The following is a 23543-nucleotide window of genomic DNA, read 5'->3' as shown; positions in this document are numbered from 1 at the left end:
TGATATTCTTCCGTTATACCGTCTCGGGTATCCTCATATGAAACTTAAGACCACTTTTTTCTCGGAAACTCCTCCAATTCGTTGACAACAAAAATCTACTGTCATGGTCATCCTTATTCTTTGAGTTTTTACTTTGTAAAATTTTAAGCAAAGCATGTTCTATTAGTTTGTTCGTTCGCCCTACCTTATTCCGATGTAATCTTTTTGAAACAATGATAAAAGATGGGATTTTCTATTGAAATGCATACCGTAGTACACGGTTTATCGCTTAATGCATCCAGCGTCTTCTGAATCGTGATTTTTTGCAATTTTTAATCAGCCCATGTGCTTGTATCACTATTAATGGATATGTTAATATACCTTTATGCAAGGATATACAAGGTATCAATGAGATATAAAAGGTATCTAATTTTTGTAGCTGAGAGTGGATCTGACTGTTAGTGAGTGAAGTTTAATATTTCTGACGTAAGGTATCGACATTGAGATGATCAATTAGCGATGCAGTTATGCGCTGCGAACTGAGCTCGCGGCGCACTCACACGCTCACATTCTAGTCCGACCCTCGCGCATGTTCCGGAATACAACGTCCTAATGGCACCTAGTATTTTATTATTATCTTAAGATCACATATGAATCCACTGATGTGTGCTTTAGTAATCAATTCAAAGTAAAAAAGACGAAGAACTTCCTAATTCACATGGAATTTATTGTTCCCAACTAATATAATTATTTTATTGCCTTCATCACAGCAACAGTAATCAGGAGTCAATAACTATGAGTTTTTTTACTTACTAGCATGAAATCATGTTTTACACGAATACAGTCTACAATATTTTTTTTATTTATCATATCTTCTAGTTGATTCCACCTCGATCTGAAAAAAACACCACTTTCACATGACCTAAGTAATCGGAATAAACCTTTGATATTTTTGTTTACATCGCAACGCTGTGTTGTTTACATTGTAAACAAATATAGATTTTTAATTAGCTATTTATTGCTATTATCATTGATCTTGAAACTTCTTGATCGATTCTGTTGGCGGGTGTATAAATAAACTGAAACTTGGCGTCGGGGCAACGGTAATGCTTTCACACGGGGCCGGAACAGTGAGGTAGAGTTGTAGACAGTGCAGTACTTATATTGTTTGAACAAACATTTACTGTAAAATTTCACTGCCGATGTCTTCATACTTGTATTGATATTGAAGTATGATGACGAGAGGAATGACAATAAATGTGTCGAGAAGTGAAAACTTATTTTTAAAAGAGTAGGTATTGTTCTGTGTCAACGTTGTGCGGTCAAACAATAGTAGTACTGCACTGTTTACTGTTCTGCCTCATTGTTCTGCCCTCGTGTGTAACTATCCTCAGGGCGGGCGGTGTTTGGTTTGGGCGGGTAGCAGTCTATAGCTAGGGCGGCGGACAGACGCACCTTTTTGAGTTATTTTTCGTGTAAGATTTGCGTACATTTATTTACCTTACGGTGATGGGTACGGATGATCTTAATACTTTATTGTCGGTAGAATTTGAGGTTTTTGGACAGGTACAAGGTTTGTATCTTATTTTCTTTTTTACTTATTTTTTATAGATTTCTTACAATAGCAATTATGTGCGATATTTTAATCGAATAATTCTTGATATTTAAAGTAGTCAAGATTGAAAACTTATATTACTCTTTCAACTTTTTACTTGTATCAAATGAGCTTTTAGTTGTTTATAAATGCAAATGTTTAATTTATTAACATTCTGATAAAACTAAAATAACAAAATAATGATTTGTAACCTTGTCTCAAAATGCAAAGAATTTTAGATTAAGTGTGTTTATGTGTATGTGCTTTAATGCTCTCTTAAAACTGTATATATTATTATAATTAAATAAGTTTCAGTTAGGGAATTGGTAAATCGCCCAAATTGTTTAGTTTAGCCAATAGCTCCGCGGTTATTTTACTGGATTTATTCTAATTACAACGAGGGTACAAACAGAAATTGACATTATTTATTCATTGCTACATTATATTATTAAATATAAATACATAGAAGGAGATTAATTAACAACTTTCAGAAAACAACAAGAAATCTACAGATACTTCTGCGGTTCGTGACACATTTGAAAGAATTGTTTTTAACTGACACAGTCAGAAGAATATCATGGAATATAATATGTACAGCGAATCCTTACCCTAATAATATTTTAAATTGGAAAGTTTTTATTGACCTATTCGTGTGACATAAATTGCTTATTTAATGTCTTTGGTCCTCTAAATTGAATTGCGTTTTTTATAAAATTGTAAGGAGATTACTCGTAAACCTTGGTCTAGCTGGAGAAAGCTTTAATAAAACCCACAATATGTATTGAATTTATGTCAATAAACGATAATTACGAAGTGAGAATTTTTGCAGTTATTTTTATGAGAACACTTTGTAGAATAGAAAAAAAACGATAATTACGAAGTGAGAATTTTTGCAGTTATTTTTATGAGAACACTTTGTAGAATAGAAAAAAAACTATAAAATACTCGTGGGTTTCGATTGTATAAACATGAATACTTGCAGTTATTTAAATTTATCGGTGAGAATAAAAGATGAAGGTGATAAATGTTTCAGCAATGGAAACCAACGGTAAAGAACTTTCCCAAACAGTACAAATATCGTACCTACGAGTAAAAAGTAAAAAAACACATAGTTTAATCGAGAACCTCTTCCTTTTTGTAATCGTTTAATAAATAATATATAAAGATTATGTAAAAGTGATGACGTCACATCATGTTTATATGATTTATACAGCAGAATGTTTACATAGAGTCGTAATAGATAAGACTGTAATGAATTTATTTTTATATATTATGTTTGCTATGATACCATAATATGCTAAATAAATATAATATATTTACAAATCTTTCCTCCTAACTGTATTTTTATTTACATTTTTTAGGTTGTTGTACTTTGTAAGGTACACTACAAAGCTCAATAAATAAATAATTATAATAAATCAAATATTTTCCAATGACGTTATAATACAATGTTTATCTTTTACTTCTGTTTGTATGCAAGTGGAATAATTTCTATGACTGATGTTCTGGACAATGGCCAGCTGTCAATGTAGACTAAAATTAGACGTAACAACTGACTATCTAGATTTAAAAGTAAATGTTTATCGCTTTTAAAGTATTTAACAATGCAATCGTGTATATCACTAACACACGAAGTGATTTGGTAGTGATTTGCTGTTTTGTTTTTCGTTTTTTTTATCTAGACCTGACAAATAGATTTCGAGTAGCAACTTGATTGGCTCTCAAGTCTCAAGATTACTCGATAAATCTGTGTACTTTCATCAACAGACCAAGGTTCAAAATGACGTCAATAGCTAAAGTGCAATCGATCGAAATGTATCTAATACAGTTTAATATATAGGTAAAATAAAGCTCGTTCACTCAGCCTCAGAACAGATCGACCTATTTAAAATAAATATTTCGTATTAGAAGATCAATAAATGAATAGTAACATCATAACTGACTTTACCCATTCTATTTTACCGCCTCTTGCATTAGATTTATTATATTAAGATGATGTTCAATTTGTTCTCTTCCCAAGAGATATAGGGGCCCAGTCAGTCAGGTTTCTATTATTTTTTTTAATTACTATTTTCTATACTTATATAGTTGATATAATTTTTTAACTTACAGGATGTTTCTTCACCAAATATTGCAAGGATCTCGCGCTGCAGCTGGGTATTACTGGTTGGGTGAAGAATACAAAGATGGGAACCATTGTAGGCAAATTGCAGGGGAGGAAAGCGGAATTGGAACACATGTAAGTATGTTATATGCTAGTTTTGTTTTTGTTACAAACGAAAATTGAGTCTTATAATATTAAGCAGGACCAGCAAGACCTAAGCAATAAGTGTTAGCCTTCAGAAAATGAGTACAATCTAATTTAAATTGAAAGATTTCATGATTAGACCATTTTCTTGCAAGTGGTTGTGTGATATTTGTATTGATAAAAGCTTTCCAACGTATCGAATGTTATCTACAATTTTAAATGTACAAATATTATCCTCTTAATAATATCTTGATTCTATGGTTGCAGGCTCGATTGGCTGAGCACCACTGGATCTCCTGGCTGTAAGATTGAAAGATGTGAGCTTAGGAATTGGGTTTATTTGACGCGCTTTGATTATAATGACTTTAGTATACGTTTTTAAGTTAATACAATGTATAATAAATAATTTACTTATATTAATAGTATTTTTTATTCCAATTTCTTTTATTCACTTTTGTGCTGTTATTGGAACAGTGGTGAGTATCGCAAATAATATGTATATATCAAATGGATCCTCCCCTTCTCCTCTCTGATATTTACTGCTAAGAATTATTATCTGTCATGTCTATGTTATTTTACATTTTATCTTTTAAGCTCAGTTGTTCAATTCAAATATGACAGCTGATAGGGATTTGTTAGAGCACATACTGCCGAGCCTAAGTACGGAAGTAGGAAGTGAGAATGAACCTTAACTGTAATCTAAATAAATAAATACGTTATATACCTATATTTATATACCACAAACAACCCATATGTAAATAACTCTGGGTATTGTAGCACGACAGTTCCGCTTGCCTCACTTAAGATATCTGCGCGAAATCCGTTTTAACAACGCATTTTGTGTCTATCCGTGGGTTTCTGAGACCATAATCCTCATTTAAAACTTATTGTTATTTCTGCTTTATTTAATACTAGCTTTTACCCGCGACTCCGTCCGCGCGGAATAAAAAATAGAAAACGGGGTAAAAATTATCCTATGTCCGTTTCCTGGTTCTAAGCTACCTGCCACCAATTTTCAGTCAAATTGATTCAGCCGTTCTTGAGTTATAAATAGTGTACAAACTAACACGACTTTCTTTTATATATATAGATAAAGACAGTAATGATGGTATGTTTTTTTTACAGAGATTTTGTTCTCAGTAACCCACGGTCTGTCAGTTTACTACAGTATAAAATGATACGTATATGTGTAGTTTAACACGGCCTGGTAACAGAGGCGCTGCTATCGAGGTTAGTCCTGTTACAGGACATATAAAAACTACTTAGGCATATAAAATACTATGAAAAATAAAATACAAGACAACTAAAGTAATACAATAAAATTGTGAATTTCTTTTGGTATTGACTGGGATTGCGCTAGTGAGCTAGTAAATTTAGTTTGGATTTATGTCCACCGGGTCACATATCCATGTCTTGTGAATTAACTGCGAATTACTTATGTCTTCGGAAGTTGTATAATACACCTGATCCTTCTGGGATTGACAGAGGTTATATTATTATAGACACAACTTAGAAGTTTAAGAAAATTACTATCTCTGTATGTCGCTATGGTTTATCAACGTTTAATTTCACATTTACAAAATGTGCCAATTATTGTTAGTCAAACATCATCGAGAAAAGATTATATTTTAATCTCATAACAGATATAACTTTTTCGTTGGATGGGTCGTTCGTTCGTTGTGCGATGAACGCGCTTCGATAGTTAACAAATAATAGATCTTTTATTGTGATGATTCTGTCCTTTAAAAAAAAATATTGGGCGGTATCACTGGTCATGCAACCCAGGGGCCGTTATTACCGCAACAATGTGCTAGTTTTATTTTAAAAATATTCCGTCAGTTTTCGCGGTCCTTTATTATTTAAGATACGTATACTAAAGAACAAAGAAATACAATTTGACATGGATGTGTTATCACGTCAACGTGTTATCGTGATACCGGGAAGCGTGTCAATGCACTCATTTATTGATCAAACAGATTACTAACTTAGTGCATTGCTTTTGATTTCAACTGATATAAATTTAGTGATAAAGAAAAACGTAACGTGTTGGTTTCATGAACTTGTAAGAGCTTTTTTATTGTGTAATGCCTATGTAAATTGATTCCTCAAGTCTACAGGACTTGATATTAAATTTAAGTTTGAAAATTTACATTTTTAACATTAAAATAAAAAACAGCGTAATTTTTAACGACAGATAACATTAGTTAACATCACGAACATCATACTTATATTTTAAATCTTCGACAATGCTAACTAGCACCTAGTTTTAAAAATATTTTTTTCATATTTTTTTTCATGTTTGATTCACCATAACCAATTGAACTCAAAATATAACTAACTGTGGTTCTCAGAGTATTCTACTCACTAAAAGATAACCTTAATTAAAAAAATGTTCTAAGGAACTTTATGTGTGGAAGTAAGTTAATTTAAAATTTCTGCACTATAAATATTAACTTAAATAAGTATAAAAATATATGTAGAATAATAAATAACTTAAATCCTGTCACTTGTTAGAAGATAGTCGTATCAGATTATGATTAAAACATATGATATTATCTAATATAGATTGATATCTATAGATATCGTAGCTATCCATCATTTATTATATTATCAAGATTACGTGATACATATATCATCGTAATTGCGTAGGTGAGATATATAAGTTAAAAATATAACAATGTACGAGTATATTTGTACTTGTGTAAAAACAAGATAATTGTCGAAACGTGGAATTGCTTCCACTTGACGCGTGTCTTCTGTGTGGTCGTATTGTACCGGGCGAGCCTACCAATCGTGCAACAATGTTGTTATGCTGGCGTCTACCACTGTCCAATCATTCTTTACATAGAGTCCAAAATATGTTTGTGTACAAGTGATCCAGTAAACATACGCACTTTTTAAAAATATAAATGTACATTTTTGGGCTATTTATTTTAAATCGCTAATTATAAACATCAAATTAAGGTCATTAGATTGATTGATTTGTTGTTGACGTCAATTACATATTTGAAAATCGATATTGATCAGTATTGTGGCATCTGTAATCCTTATTTAAATTACGATAAAATTACGATATTATAAAAAGATTTAGCAACAATCATAATTAGTTTCAATCAAAAAATTTATAAAACAAAACGGGAACCACTTGTAAGCTTTACGACGTTTCGAGAATTATCAAATCAGAGCACCAGGAGCGGAGTTAGCATAAAAAATACAGACGAATTGATAAACTCCTTCTTGTTGAAGTCAGCTAAAAAGGGAAGGTTTCTAATATGTCTGTTTCTTTTGTATTAACCTCAGAACTTTTTTCCTGGTTTACCGATTTTGATGATTTTTTTTCTAAAGCTCATTTTAATAAGTACTAAAAAATTGTGGTTAAATTAAATAATTGCATAATCTTTTGTCTTCATTGCATAATTATTTTCGGAGTCTGTATCAGTCAAAGTAGAGTCAGGAATAAAACTGTTATATCGGTTATTGGCTTTTAGCTAACATTTATACATTTTTGACAGTTACGTTTGAATATAATTGAATATTGAACCTTACATCACTTCTAATTATTTATAGATTAAATATTTTTCACGCTATCATTCAAAATTATCACCATTCAGCCACGCATTTAATTGCATAAATAATTTTAATGTGATAGTCGGTAATTTCAATATTCCTTTGACGAATATTGGTGTAAAAAAAACTGATACTTTACTAGCACATTCCAGTTTTTGGAATGTTCTTTTTTAACTCTCTCTCTCTCTCTCTCTCTCTCTCTCTCTCTCTCTCTCTCTCTCTCTCTCTCTCTCTCTCTCTCTCTATCTCTCTCTGCGCATCCTTTCCTCACTTCTGAGGGTCGTGACCTCTCCTCTTGACCATCTCGCGAAGGGTGGTTCTCCGTCCTCTGTCCATCTTTTTTAACTAGATTAAGCTAATTTACGTCTTTCTGCAGAAGAATATAGTTCAGTTTTTATTGCACAGTTTAAACTGAACAGTTGAACAGTTAAACTTTACAGTTTCTCAGTTTTGCCTCCACATGTCAGTTCAGTTAAAACTGAAGGTAAAATGCGGTCTGAAAGCGCTAGTTAATTATGATAGAATTTAATATATTAAATGAAACGTCATATTAAATTATTAACAGTTTTATTACGTACATTGTTTTGCACAAAACGTTATTGCTACATTATTTACATAGATTTACAAACTAAATATAATACAAAATGTGAAATGATGACTTAGATATCAATATCTTCTCACAACTTACAATTAACTTATTTATTTACTATTTAATTCTAATAAATTTTTAAACAAAATCTGTTTCGCATATAAATAATAACAATAATTGAAATTGAAACCACGTAGTCTTAAGAACATTTAGACATGTGCATACAAATTTAAGAATAAGAATTTAAGGATAAGAATGACAATAAGTCTTTTTCTTTATATTTTAACAATGTTAAATAAGACATTAATGTAAACGAAAAAATTCTATTTTTTGGTTTTCCACGGAAATCTTTATAGAAAAACATTACTGTCTCTCTCATTATCCTTGAAAAAACAGAGACAAAAGTAACTTTGTGAGTAGACGTTGCGGTTAGACAAGCGAGGGATATACCATTTTTAAAATTCTAATTTTGTGCGTCTGTCTACGAGATTCGTAATGTGCCAATCAAGAATTTAAAGTCAAATAATTAAATCATGTGAAAAAAAACAAGGACTAGTGGAAATTAATTGCATTAATATAGTAAAAACAAGGATCTAACGTAAAGTCTCTATCATGTTTCTAAAATAACAAATTTATAAATTAATTAAATTAAGACATTTAATTCTTAATATTTGTGTCCGACATCGAAACTTTAGTAGTGTATGTACACAAAATACCTACAGTTGTTTTCTCAATTGACATAAAGAGAAAAGTTAAAAAAGAATTTTTTATTGAGCTGTATAAAACTAAATCTGTGTAGAGGTAGTTTTAATACATATTTAATTACACTACTTAGTTTTTTTTTAAATTTCAAACAAAGCAGTAACAATAAAATGTTAAGTATTTTTTCTTTTTATACTCGTTTAAGAGGCAATACACAACCAATACTGATGCAATTTATTCTAAATAATATAATAAGTTTTGCTTAACTGTGAAATTCCACTATAAAAATCACGTACAAAGAAATTTTCTTGTTTCTGTCGACTGTAGTAATAAAAATAACAATACGTACAAATAAATAGCGTGACTTCCCCGACTTGTGTATTCGCTTGCGCTAAAAAATAGCAAAAAATATTTGCAGATTTTTAATTAGTATAAATGCAATTTTAGTCACACAAAATGAGACTATTTGTTTAAAAATTATGATGTCATTAACTATTATGATGTCTATGGCACAATTGACCACAAATTGATTGAATTTATAAGATAAAGTATCGATTGTTATTAAAAAATTATAATCTCAAGATATATGCAAATTTAAGTGATCAAATATTATAGAAACAGAATATATCTAAGAGGCAGGATAGAGCTGCGACAAACCATAATCTCAAATACCGAAGATATAAAAAAATGAGTTTCGAATTTTTTTAAAATTGTAATTAAATTCACGTACTTTGAACCGTTAACTTTGTATTCTTACAATGATAATACATTTTATCTAATCATATTTTACAAATAACGAACAAAATGCAGACACAAACGAAGTTTTTGGAACGAAGTTCCTTATCGCGCGTTGTGAAAGGGGGCTAGACGGAAAAAATTCTTACGAAAAGTTGTCACGACACTTTTTGCTATAGTAACCATGGCAACGACGTGACAATATATAACGAAAATTCATAGAAATAAAATGTACTTCTTGTGAAGACTTAAGTTTTTTATTCATAGAATAAACATTGGTTCCTTCTCTAATTAAACGAAAGGAACTTCGTTCCATCCGGGTGTCCCAACACACCTCTCAAGTTTTTTTTGTATATAAACATCCCACTTTTAATAAATAAAAAAATAACAATACCAGTAATTACACGGACAGCATAGTACTGATGCCACTGGATATCATATACAACTAAGTAACAACAATTTGCACTGCAGACTATACTTTCTAGACTTTTTCCTCAGGCGTTTGTAGCATGCTCGCTTCTTCTGTTTTCCTGGCCGCTGCTAAAGCTGCTGCCGCGAGTACCCTACTATGTCTCTTTTTAGTTCTCTCCTTGTGGAAGAAGAGTCGAAGGTAATGGCAGGGGAAAACGACGCAATCTCCCGCGGGCTCTTCCGCATCAATGTATACTCCTCTTACGAGGATTGAGTTGGAACAATTCAACAGAATGAGCAGAGTAAGGCTAATGATGTGTATAGACCAGTTGCTAAATTTTGGTCGATCTGTAACAATGATACAATGATTAGGAATAATCTCTAGCAAAAATACTGGTCTTAAACTTATCTGAATTCGTTTAACTGTAAAAAATTGAATAACTTTAACGAATGGTTTTTAACAATCAGAGGTTCTTAAGCTGTCGTAATTCGTAACGTAAGCTATGTTATTGAACTGAAAACATTCTTCAACGTTAGTTAAATAAAATTCATTGACGGACTAACAATAGTATCCAACTAAATTTTTTTTCAAAAAGTCGTTAGAGCTGTGTCTGTTAAAAACACGTTACCTGGGAAGTAATACACATCGAGTAAGCCCCACACTCCTCGCCACACGTTGACGGTGGCCACAAAGGACATGAGATGGTACACATCGACCAGCAGCAGTCGAGGCGCGCCGTGCAGCCGCGCTGCTGCCCACCGCATCGGTATTTGAAGCGCAAACGTTACCAGGACAACCACGTATCCGCCCACCTGGAACAGAACGAAACAATGTTTACTAGAGCTATAAAAGAGAAGAACAAAGTAATTAACTAGAGCTTGAGTAGAGAAGAATAATGTAATAACTAGAGTTAGAGTAGAAAAAACAATGTAATTAACTAGAGCAAGATTGCAGAAGAACAATATAATTAACTAGAGCTAGAGTAGAGAAGAATAATGTAATAACTAGAGTTAGAGTAGGAAAAAATAATTTTAATAACTAGAGTAAGATTGTTGACATTTTATTTTAAATATGAAGTACTATTCAAGTAAGAAATACTATGATCTTATTTTTTACAAACATTACTACGTTAAGTTCGCTTTGTATTTACATAATAACATTAAAATAACAAAATATAGCCTAGGACTACATGTTTCTAATTCTATAATAACTTAAGGTAGGTATGTAATTTATATTAACTAATCATACGTAAAATGAAACAATGATGTAGGCAAATTTGTTACATAGCATTGATTGATTGGAGAAGTACAATGTAATTAACTAGAGCTTAAGTAGAGAAGAACTCTGTTTATAACTGGAGCTACAGTACAGAAGAATAATGTTAGTAACTAAAGCTAGAGATGACGTGATCACTGCTGTAGGTTTTGGGCAATAAAATCTCCATATTTATAAGTTCTTAAAAGAGGAACAGTAAGTGTCGCCGGATTTTTTTTTTCTTTGTCATCATTTCATTTTATAACAGTTGATCGATTGCTCGAAATTGCCTCATTAAGATAAATTATGTGATAGCTTAAATACATAATTTAATGATTACTTTTTGTAGAGTCTTCTAATTGATTATATTATATTCAACAAATGATATGCTTACGTCGAAAAACTTTATTTAATATTTATACTTTTTCTAGAGAGTAAAAGGAAAATAATAATCAAATAAAGTTATTTAAATCAGAAGATAATTTTAAATTGAACATTATGTTCATAGTAACCACGCTGGCCTAGTGCAGGTTGGTTGACTTCACAAATATATTTTGAATTTCTTCTCAGATATATTTAGGTTGCATCTCGATGTTTGCATTTTTCACCGAAAGAACGTCAGATAAATCTTACTAGTCTTACTAGTTCTTACTAGTATTATAAATACGAATGTTTGGATGATGGATGTTTGTTTGAAGGTATCTCAAGAACGGCTCAACGGATCTCGATAAAATTTTGCATAGATATAGATCATAGTCTGTAAGAACACATAGACTGTTTATTATGTTTTTTTTGATTGCTCGCGGACGGAGTCGCGGGCGACAGCTAGTGTTACTCGTACAATATACGCGTATCGTTTGATAGATGTTTTTTTTTATAAGATAAGGGGACAAACGAGCAGCGGGAACACCAAAGTGTTCATCAACCCCCATGTACATCTGCAATACCAGAGGAACCGCAAATGTGTTGACGGACTTTGATGATGATACGCTACGTTTAGGACGACCACGTCTTTTTTTCTCACGAGTTCCACAACAGGTTCACAATAGGAATGTGTCTAGGATCCCGATAAAGCGTCTAGTCAATCAAGAAAAGAAGTAAAATAAAATTAGTCTGTAAGGTCTACTGATCTATTGAATAAATATTTTGCAGTATATATTTTCAAATGAGTAATAAGGGTTACGTAGCAGATTTGTTTCTTTTTCTTTAAGTTAGAAAGCAGATGTTAATAAATCTATTGTTTGGATAGATCGGATTTAATAAGTATTATAATTTTATCGTTGTTTAGTAGATCTGGATTAACGATTAAACGTTCGGTGGATTTAATATGATTAGATATGCTTTTAAATTTCGAACCAATTATAGCTGTAACATGTACATTAATTATTCAATTTAATTAAGATTTTATTTATTAAAAACTAGCTTTTACCCGCGACTCCGTCCGCGCGGAATAAAAAATAGAAAACGGGGTAAAAATTATCCTATGTCTGTTTCCTGGTTCTAAGCTACCTGCCCACCAATTTTCAGTCAAATCGATTCAGTCGTTCTTGAGTTATAAATAGTGTAACTAACACGACTTTCTTTTATATATATAGATAAGATAGATGTACATATAATTTAAAAATGTAAAAAGCAACGCTGTCGCTACGATTCATGTTGTCTCGTAGCACAAATACATATCAGTAGAAATATATATAAATAATAAATACATAAACCGGCGCCTTCCATAAATGCTTTGTAAATATACAACTTCCTTATCTAACTATATAACAAGTGTCTGTGAATTGTGTATGGATGATAATCCTTTAATGATCGGCTTTGTTTTTACAACCGCTGTGACGCCTGTATTTGTTTGTAAACATGTTTAATTATAGTGCTTGTTGACAGTCGCATGGAAACGACCGATAGCTATATAAGATAAAGAATTGATTCATGTTTGGAGTACATCCTGTTGAGTTACATAATTCATAGAACAGGATATGCAGAGGAAGATAGAATACCAAATTTGATTTAATACCAAATTTTACTAAATTTTTTTAAGACTTAATTAAAAAACTGTTATCATTAAACGAACAGGGAAGGGTATAAATATTGTTTGTACAAAGAATTAGTTCTTTCTTTTCTGTTCTTCCTTAGGGAAGTATACATAGAAGTTTCCACGTAAATGAACTAAAAATAGCATCGTCATTATTCAATTCACCGCGCGCTGACTGTCGGGAACTAATGAGGTAAACATCTAGTTTGTAAGAGGAGAACATAATGTCAGAACGTTTTACATTTCCTCAACCCACGTGTCCTGCTGACCGTGAACAAGGTAACAACAAGCATAATGTCAACATCACAATCGTACAGAATGAACTAACAAGATGTCATATTTCTTACACATTATGTATTTGCCGATAATGAAAAAAATAATTTTTAAGATTTTTGTTTGTCGGTATGTCTGTCTGCAAGGTTGCGTTTGTTCTGGATAATCCCCGGAATGACTGGAACGATTTTGGCAAAACTGACGCTAAGCTTATGCACGCGGGCAAATTATAGGCTGCTATAATTTGCCCGCGTATAGTATAGCTAGTATATATAGTATAGCTTTTTATTTTAATTTCTGAACTGAGATGTTGCGGGCGACTTTATGAATATATTGTCAAAGGGAATAGGCGGAAATTATGAATGTTTAGTTGGCGCGAACACTAAAAAAATTACTTGGCTTAGGAATTTATTCCATCGTATTATTTTAATTCAACACCCAAATTTAACTGGCACGTCAGAATACACCTATGGAGTTATGTTGAGTTATAGTAAAATATATTTTATACTAGCTGTCGTCCGCGACACTGTCCGCGAGGAACAAAAAAGACGTAATAAGTAACTTATGCGTTCTTCGAGATTATGGTCTACATCTGTGCCAAATTTCATCAAGATCCGTTGAGCCGTTCCGGAGATACCTTCAAACAAACATCCATCCATACATCCATCTAAACATTCGCATTTTGTTATTAGTAAGATTTAAATAAGAATAGTCACATTATTTGTAAACTTTAATAAATGTACCATAAGTCCGTAAACAAGTTGAACTATTTTATACGAATTAATAATCAATCAATTAAAAAAAATCTTCGATTGATATAATTTATAATGATTTCATGAAAAAGATATTTAACAGATAACTAATGTCAATTTTATAATGATCGATGACTAATGTAATTATTGTAAACAAAAAAAACATGAAAAGTTTTTTTTTAAATCGCCCACATTATTCTATTTTCTTTTTTAACCGTCTACTTTTTTAATCTGTATTCTTTTGCATCTTTTTATCCGTATTATTTCTCTGTTCTTGGAATAGTTTTTTTTTAAAACTACGTTTTCAAATCTGTTACTTGTTGACTTTCTTTGATGTTATGAATCAAAGATACTATATATACCAAGGTATATCAATTTTACGCCATGTGTTGTGTTGATAGAACGTGAGCTGATATATTGACCTTAAAATTGAAGCACGTTTACAAACAAGAGGTACAGAGGCGTACAATGTCGTAGTACATGTGAAGAGGACGAGGGGCGAGCGAGAGGCAAGAGGAAGCGCCAATTGCCTCGTAAGTGGTCACTGACTCAGCGGCGAACTAAGTATGACCCACATGCGGAAAAATAATGTTCAGGTTAGCGAATTCTATCATTTTTTTATCTATAGATGACGATTTTATCTATGGGTTTTTTATGAATGAATGAATGTATGTTTGTTTGAAGGTATCTCCAGTATTTGTCATAGATCGTCTGGATGCACAGATAGGCTGTTAATTAAGTTTTTTTTCTCGAGACTCTTTTTCGCTTTTTTGTACTTTTTTTTTTCATCCTGTTCGCAAATGAAAAAACTTGAGAGGTGTCAAGGGACACCCGGATGGAACGAAGTTCCTTTCAATTAATTAGTGAAGGAACCAATGTTTATTCTATGCATAAAAAACTTAAGTCTTCACAAGAAGTACATTTTATTTCTATGAATTTTCGTTATATATTGTCACGTCGTTGCCATGGTGATATAGCAAAAAGTGTCGTGACAACTTTTCGTAAGAATTTTTTCCGTCTAGCCCCCTTTCACAACGCGCGATTAGGAACTTCGTTCCAATAAAAATTATTGCATTTTTGTAAATCATACTTCGTACTAATATTATAAATGCGAATATTTAGATGGATGGATGGATGTTTTTTGAAGGTATCTCCAGAACGGCTCAACGGAACTTGATGAAATTTGGCACGGTTATAGAAAATACTTTGAAAGAACACATAGGCTACTTATAAAGTTTCTTTCAATGAAACGCAGACAGAGTCGCGGACGACAGCTAGTATTATAAAACAGCACTTTTGTTACGCAGAAACATGATTTAGTTTTTCTTAAGTACCGTGCATATTGACTTAACATTTAGCTTGACATTTGTCACTTTTTCACGTACGACCTGATGATACTGATAACTTATCTTAAAACGGTACATAAATGATTCTCAATGCAGATAATAGCTGATATTATTATCTTTAATAACTAACACGCCGTATACTGAGTCATTTCAAATTCCTATATAATTTTGACAGTCTTATGTTGGATGCCATTTATCAATTAAATAATAGTAAAATTGTACGATTATAAATAGCACTAGTAACGTAAAAAATATAACCAAAAAGTACCTAATATATAATTATAAAGAGGAAAGATTTGTTTGTTTGTTTGCATTGAACAGGATCTGAAACTACTGGACTGATTTGAAAAATTCTTTCACTGTTGACAAGCTTTTTTTTTTTTTTTTTTTTTATAGTGGGGAAATGCGTTACGCATACCACCGCGCCCTAGAGGGGAAAGGCGCGGTGGTTATGTCGGACTCCCTCCTACAGAAGACTACCGACTAAAACCCCACTGTTTCCCTCAGCTCACCGAGCACCAGGGTGTGGGCACGCTAAAGCATTCATCACACTCCCCGGTGGTGATTGGCTGACGCCTCCGCTGCAATCATCGTGCCTCGTGCTCGCGCGGGAAACCAGCGCTTCCTCATCAACTCAGAGTGACGAGCTTCCCCCTAGCTCGCCACTAAGCTTTACTATCCCCGGATGACATACGCTTTATTTATTATTAGATTTTTAATCCGAGCAAGCGAAGTTGCGTGCAACTGCTATAGCTATTGTTGTAGTATTTGTGAAGTGTTAAGATTGCAAATGTCAAAATTCTAAATTCCATTGCTCAAATGACAACGAAGGTCTTTGCTATTGACTGAGAGTTACCGTAACCATGGTAACCGGTAACCGTAAGCAACCATCCATCATTGCTGCTATTGGCTTGCAAATTTTGTCCCTTTCTCGCATAACATTTTATTTATTTACCACCTAAGTTTAATGATGTAAAAATATAAAGCCTATAGAGTGTCGTATGTAGGGGCTTTTTATTAGAAAAAAAAAATCTAAAATATGCCGTGATCGGTACGATCCTGCATTAAAAACAAGTGTATGTTAACGATTTATTACTTTGGTATAGATGTACTCACCAAAGAGGTCCAGAAAGAGCGGACCTGGTCGTCCGGGTAGAGGAAGATGTCCAGCAGAGCCCAGGAGCCGCGCCACACGAACACCACCAGCGAGCCCACAACCGTCACCGAGAAGATGCAGTCCAGCACGTACAGCGCCATCTCACGGCTCGTCTGGAAACAACACAAACTGTTACTAACGGTACACAGCATAGCAGTTGCATGAAGAATGTTTCAGTAGACCAAATGTAGCTAAAACAACTACATAAGAGATTACGGACTAAGTTGACTTGGTACTGCGCAACATGCTCGTCAGTTTTTTGCGCTTTTAATACCGCCCTTCATGAGCTTACCAAACTTGTTGATATAAGTCAGTATCTAGTGATCGAAAGACTTTCTATTCTCACATTTGCAACGTAAGTTATTACCTTATACATAAATGTATACAAAACAGTGAAAAGAATCCTTTGGAAATGAAATGAGACGCCTTTCACCAGCTAAGGATAACCAGTGCTGGTTTTAGCGCAAAAAAGACCCTGGGCTAGATTTCTACGGCACCCACTTTTTACCATGCCTTTAGGTGATGGTCAATAGAGTTTTTTTTTTCTTTTGAATATATAATTTTCTTTTGAAAATGTGAAGTTTTGTTCTTTGTTATATCAAGAATTTAACGTTACAAGCCTTATGAAATATTATAAAATTTGAACGTTGAATGGGTTACGTGAGACTGTGTAATATGCCCACATTGTATTCAGCTACCTGGGCCTTTTTTTTGGTATCGGGGGGCAATTCTTCGAAAGATACCCTGCCTTCTGGGGGGAAGACAGGGTTATGTGGAATTTGACCCACTAAAATCCCCTCGGTTGCCATCCTCGGGTGTAATCGGAGAAGGTTCCGGGATCCCCGAGGAACGCACCTGGGCCTTACACCGCCCTACACTAACATCGTTACTGAGGTTAACTATTAGATTTGAAGCACTTATATTGAAAATAATTTTAATTATCCGATCTATATAACAGCCAAAAATTAATAAAACGCATTTCAGTGAAAATAACACGATGTAATCGTTTCATCAATTGATATAAGAGATAATTAAAGTAATTTCCCCGACTATCTTCGAAATAATTAACTGGATTAACATATTCTAATCAATTAAGCTGCAATGATCACGACATTGAGTCAGTTAATGAGTGAATAATCTCGTGTTTTTTTTTTGTCACTGAGTAGTCACTGTTTGCCTTGAAGAGGCATTTACAGTTTTACCGGGCTTGAGGTGGACGGCCGCAGATGGCGCTTAGCCTGAACCTCATTTTAAGAGTAACTAGTCTCGAGGGTTCCCTCAGGAGCCTCGGCTCGGGCTGTTACTTCATTATTATAACCGGATTGGTAGGTCACCGAGCTCTTAGGTCGCTTCGGTGGACGCTCCATGGAGTGACTGGGCTCAAGGGCCCCGAGAGGGGACCTCGGCTTGGGCTGTCACTCATTACGCGTTTAGCATTCCGATTCAAGGGTGTCCGAGAGGGCCGAACCTCGGCTTGATCGTTTGCTATAATCTGTTTGTGATGTTTTAGCTTATCCTGAGCAATAGTAATTGCATCTTCTTGAAAGTCAAGAACGTGCCTAGGTCTACGATAATCCCTACGGAACTTACCGAGTGCGATTGTATTTTAGGTGGCGGCACCTACAACTAGTGGATTAGGATGACCGACGGCAGAGTCAAAATAACGACGCGACGCCAACTTCAGGTGTTGGGCAATGGTGGGCAAGTCCAAGTCTATGTAAAGATCGCTGTTGCGCATGTACCACGGGGCTCCCGTAGCTCTACGCAAGAATCTATTCTGAATCACCTGAAGTCGATGTATTTGTTTTGGGGCGATGTGCGCGAATACCGGACTAGACTCGTGGAGTTGTATTATAAAGATGTGAAAATATAGAAATGTTATTTGGATCTCCAGAACGATGTTGCGGACCTCTTTGCTATTTTGATAGCCAACGTAGTTTTTTATTATTGACAATTACATATATTTTTGACGTTGGCTGTCGGTTACCCATTTTCTTTCGTATTTGCTTATTTTTTTGTTCTTTATTAAAATATAGTGATTTGCTGAGTAATTGGTTTGTTCATTTCATTTTTCGCTAAATTTGAATTATATAGTCTCGATGAAATTTATCATAGATGTATAACCCACATATATAGGCATAGAAAAAGAGCACAAGACACCTTTTATCTATTGTTCGCGACTGAGACGCGGGTAACACTACAAGCGGCGAGGAGCGGCGTGCGGGGCACAAAAAAATCAATTTGACATCGCGACCGGCTGCCGAAGCATACGCGCTCCGAATAATTTTTCTTTGCAACTCTGTAATTGTCGCTTAAAACTATTAAAAGCAATCATCTCTGTTTGGCCTAAACACTATATACCACAGTAGGTTTTACAAGAGAGCTACAGTATATTGATAAAAATTTTATGGCACTTGTTAATACACAATACTATATGGGAAACGGTTATGTTCCAATTATGCTTACCGCGCCAGAAAACGTTGTCGGACTATAATTATCACCTATTTGACAAGACGAAGACAACAAACAAATTATTCAATAACAATAATGTTATCAATACAGTATTGTTAAATGTCCACATAATGTTATTAAGTTGAAAATATTAAATTCAATATAATATCACGATTACGCACGTGCCCACCTGTGTTACGGTTTTATTGTCTGTGATAACTTCGTGACACGTAAACCTTTTTTACGAAACACAATTTTTTATCTGTATATGTTTCTCGATTAATAGGTTACATTTGTTATGTTGAGAATAGTAGAAAATCGTAATATGAGTTTATTAGCATTCATGTTCAAAATAAACATAAAATTTTATGGACATGGACTAACCTAACTTTAGTAAAAAAAAAAAAAAACTAGACTGAATGAAGCTCTTATGGATGAAATAGCGCCATCTGTTGGTTGCTTTTAAAACAAAGATTTGAATTTTTTATATTTCAACTGTAATGATAAATGTAAAACTTTCTTATTTTATAATATAGGTACTCGAAAACATCGAAAAATTATTTAGCAAAAAAAATATGGTGATTTGAATGTGTTTTTCGCTGATTTAGAATTTTATTTCTTAAGTCCACTGTTTCTGTGCCGATGTAACATGAACTATGAACCCATGACACTCGGGGGAAGAAGACGAATTGAATTACGTGAAAATAGGTTCAGTCCTTTAGACTCTAGGCCACATCTGGACATCACGATGAAATTTACATACATAGTACAAACGCACACAGCTAAGCTACGTTCCAGTAAAAGTCCTATCTATATTGGTCTGGGCGTTTCGAAGCTTACACGAAAGAAATGCGGATTTGGGGATAGGCAATAATTAAAAAAATTGATTTTTGCGTTATCAGTAAATATCATGTACGCAAAATATGATTTTTCCGAGATATAATATACATACACTCCAATTTTGTATATATATTTATATACAATTTATTGGAGTATCTAATAAAAATCAATTAGTGTAAAAAAATATTTTAAACGTGAAATTATTTATTATGATTTTTCATAATATACAACATTTAACGACATTAAACAGAAAATGTTGTGTATGTAAGATCTTTTAACTTACACATAATTCGTATCTCTCTGGGTATCATTTATCTTAAAATTATGATGTGTTATTTATATTTAATCCAATAAAAGTTTAATTAATATATGAATAACAAATGAGGGTTTAACTTCAAAAAGTTAGACAGTGTTTTAATTATATTTCAGCTTAAATATGTCAACATTTTTATCGCACAATGATATTAGACATTACCAGACATCACGATTATAAAGTAAGAAGAAAAAAGTTAGAGTGGTATGGTCATGTTATGAGGAGGGAAGAATCACATGTGGCAAGGAGAACGTTAAATATGAGTGTGGAGGGGTACACCGGTAGATGTAGACCTAGGAAGAGATGGATAGTGATAAGGTGACATGATCAAGAAGAGTGACAATGGAGATGAAGGTAGACAGATTGACTTGGACCGAAACCTGGATCACCGACCCTACGTAAGTGGGACAAGGTCAGGAAGATGATGATACGCAATGAAATGATCTGTGACAAATAACAAAGTACCTAATCCGGAAGTTTTAGTGATACATATTTTAGTATTACATATTCTTTTATAACCACGTTAAGTCCAATATAAATCCTCGGCGGTGAGAGTTAAAAGACGTGTTTAACTTAACATTGTCTAAGTGGTTTTTTTACAAGTATTACAGTTAATGGTAAATAGCATTGTGATTTGTTATTCTTATTTAATGCCACTGTTTTATTATAAGCCTCTAAGATTTATGATTCAATTGTATATATACTATGTAATCCTATTTGTTACCGTGTTATCGTTGTCAGTAACTACCACACACCGGACAGATCTAGAAATCAACGTCAAACGAACTGTGATATTCATCTCTGACGCTATTGTGATATTTAAATATATACGAATATTATTTAAATATATTTTATGACCAGCAGTCGACTCAACTGCGTAAAAAAAGTAGCCTATTATATTTCCGCGTACATCAGCTACCTTCCCGTCCAAGTCCAATCAAAATCGGTCTAGCCGGTCTGGAGATTACCCGGAAAAACCCACCCTTGCGGAGAGACAGACATGCAACTATTTTAATAATTAGTGTGTACGAAATATAAACTTTTTTCGATATCACGTAATATGTATATAGATGCATAGATAATGAAGTAAATGTTATAACGTCCTACATATGTTTTGCCATTTTTGATTATTTATAGATATTTATAAGAGTTATTCTTTAATTATATTTTAATTACTTGCTTTTACTTATGTCTCGTAGCTATGTTGCTACGAAGTTGCTACGCGCGAACTTGTATAACGAGTATAAAATATTTACCTCTTTTATATTTTTGTAACTATTTAATATGTGAAAAATATCATTCAACGCACTTATTTAACTAATACTAACCGTTCTAAACATGGTCGGAACATCAAAGTAATCCTGAGGTCCATCGACGGCAACGGCAAAGGGCGCCGCACTTATGTTCCTGAGCGCTCGGAGCGCGGCCAGCGACAGCGTGGCAGCGCCTGTCGTGGACAGCAGGGTCCTTGCGCTATCGCCCGTACACTCGTTCAGTAAGTTCCAAACCCCCCGCCACGCGCCCACGCATGCAACCCCGGCCACATAAGTATACACCCTCGACAACACGTAATAAGTCAACCAGCCGTGCTCGGGCGTCAGGAACTTTCCCAGCTTGGATTGGAAAACGCACAGAAATAGATCACATAGGAGGCCGAAGATGGCGCAGGCGGCCGCGCTGCTGACCGGATCGTCCGGCACCACATACAGGTCCATGAGGCTCCATGTCGACTTCCAATAGGAGACGACGGCGGGCGCCACCACGATGCTGGCGAACAGCAGGTCCGCGACCTCGAGGAGCGCCTGGTGCGCGCGCGATCCGCTCGCGAGCGTGTCGGCGAGCCCGGCAGTGCTCCCACGCATGTCTGGTACGAGTGTGCGCCGTCGCTCTGTCGCTCTGCACACCGCCGCAGATTACGGCTTCTAATTGCATTATCGCGCGTCCCCGCCGCCGCAACAAGCCCGCGCCCGCCGCCGTCCAGCCTCTTTTTAAAGCGGCGCCGATAACTTTCTTCTGTTTGTGTTGATAACGGGTATTTACCAACTATCACCACGTCTCGCTACGGGGTGGCAGAGGCACACCATGATATAATTGCGGCTGACTACCTTAACCTGGCTGGAGGTGCGATATATCGATTCCTTGAAACAACTTTGTCTATTTACCGGTGCGAAATCAGTGGCTAGTATGCTATTTTTTTCCTCATTCGTCATAATAATTCATTTAATAAAGTTTAGATAAGTTATGAATTACGTAGTTTAATTCCATATTATGATTATTTGTAGTACATTGGCAGGGTCAAGGCGAGGCGATCCGGTGTAAGACGCGGAGCGGTAGGAAGCGGCTACTTATCGTATCGTCCCTCTGTGCTGCGCTGGGACCGATCACAGCGGAATGAACTATTTATGTACTCGAGTGAAATCATATATCGCGAGGAATCTCAGGAGTACTATTGTAAACACTTAAAATGTCGGTACACCGCGCATCAGCAAGCATACACATTTTTCACGCTTAAATAATTTCCTTAGTTTAATATCTCTGTGGCGACATAATAAAAACTTTCAAAATAATACGACTCCACTGTTCAAAATCAAAAAAAATCGTGTAAAATTATCTTCTATTCAGGTGAGCTATAATACATTGAAATTACATATATCCAAAGGAAGGATTTTACCACTTACTTGACTCCGGAATCTCGTTTCGAACTGGTATGTTTCCATCTTGCCGTCGGTGACGACGAAATATGGACTAGCGAGTAAGTTCTTGGCGGACCGAACTGCGACAATACACGCGTATAAGAACATAGTCAATGTTGCTATCAATACTGGCCTGGAAACAATAAACATTAAAGACTGTTACTTAAATACTTCTTCAAGAACTTATTAACATTAAATAACGCAACGCACCTAGCACCCATCTTAAGTAGAGCATTGTATGTTTGGTGTATCAAGTGAAGAGCTGGAGGCCTAATCTTATCCCTCAACTTCAATCCTTTTTCAATAATGAAAGGGTGGAAAGCTTAATTGATTAACAGAGGACAGAATGCATAAGAAATAAAAATATCTATATTCTGTACATTAGGGTGGCCCAAAAAAATAAATTTTTTGTTTTTTTCGATTCTCGTGTGAAAATATGTGAGTTTACTATGTTTTAAGAACCTCCACCAAAGGACAGGTTAAAAAAAATTCTTAAAAGGTCTTTCAGAATTTTTGAAAAATTCCAAAATTGCCGAAAATCAGATTTTTTTTGTTTTATTTTTTTTTTCTCGTCATGTCATCTTTTTAAGTGTAAAATAATATA

The 23543-nt window shown here is 34.2% G+C and overlaps 2 protein-coding genes across 2 annotated transcripts; one reads left to right on the top strand and one right to left on the bottom strand.

Moving 5' to 3' along the window:
* Positions 1-1417: 1417 nt before the first annotated feature.
* On the top strand, positions 1418-4203 carry LOC106719491 (acylphosphatase-1). Its single transcript, XM_014513837.2, has 3 exons — positions 1418-1552; positions 3686-3812; positions 4089-4203. Exons 1-3 carry the CDS (start codon positions 1489-1491, stop codon positions 4201-4203), a joined length of 306 nt encoding a protein of 101 aa, XP_014369323.1. The 5' UTR covers positions 1418-1488.
* Positions 4204-9766: 5563 nt separating this feature from the next.
* LOC106719541 lies at positions 9767-22601 on the bottom strand. The gene is made up of 4 exons (XM_045678583.1): positions 21575-22601; positions 16603-16755; positions 10455-10638; positions 9767-10173 (listed from the first exon to the last, which is right to left on the bottom strand). Exons 1-4 carry the CDS (start codon positions 22106-22108, stop codon positions 9896-9898), a joined length of 1149 nt encoding a protein of 382 aa, XP_045534539.1. The 5' UTR covers positions 22109-22601; the 3' UTR covers positions 9767-9895.
* Positions 22602-23543: the final 942 nt, after the last annotated feature.

This window comes from Papilio machaon, chromosome 7 (assembly GCF_912999745.1).
Source record: "Papilio machaon chromosome 7, ilPapMach1.1, whole genome shotgun sequence".
In the NCBI taxonomy this organism is placed as follows: Eukaryota; Metazoa; Arthropoda; class Insecta; order Lepidoptera; family Papilionidae; genus Papilio; species Papilio machaon.
The sequence above is the reverse complement of the archived record's forward strand: the minus strand, read 5'-3'. Positions and strand labels throughout refer to the sequence as shown.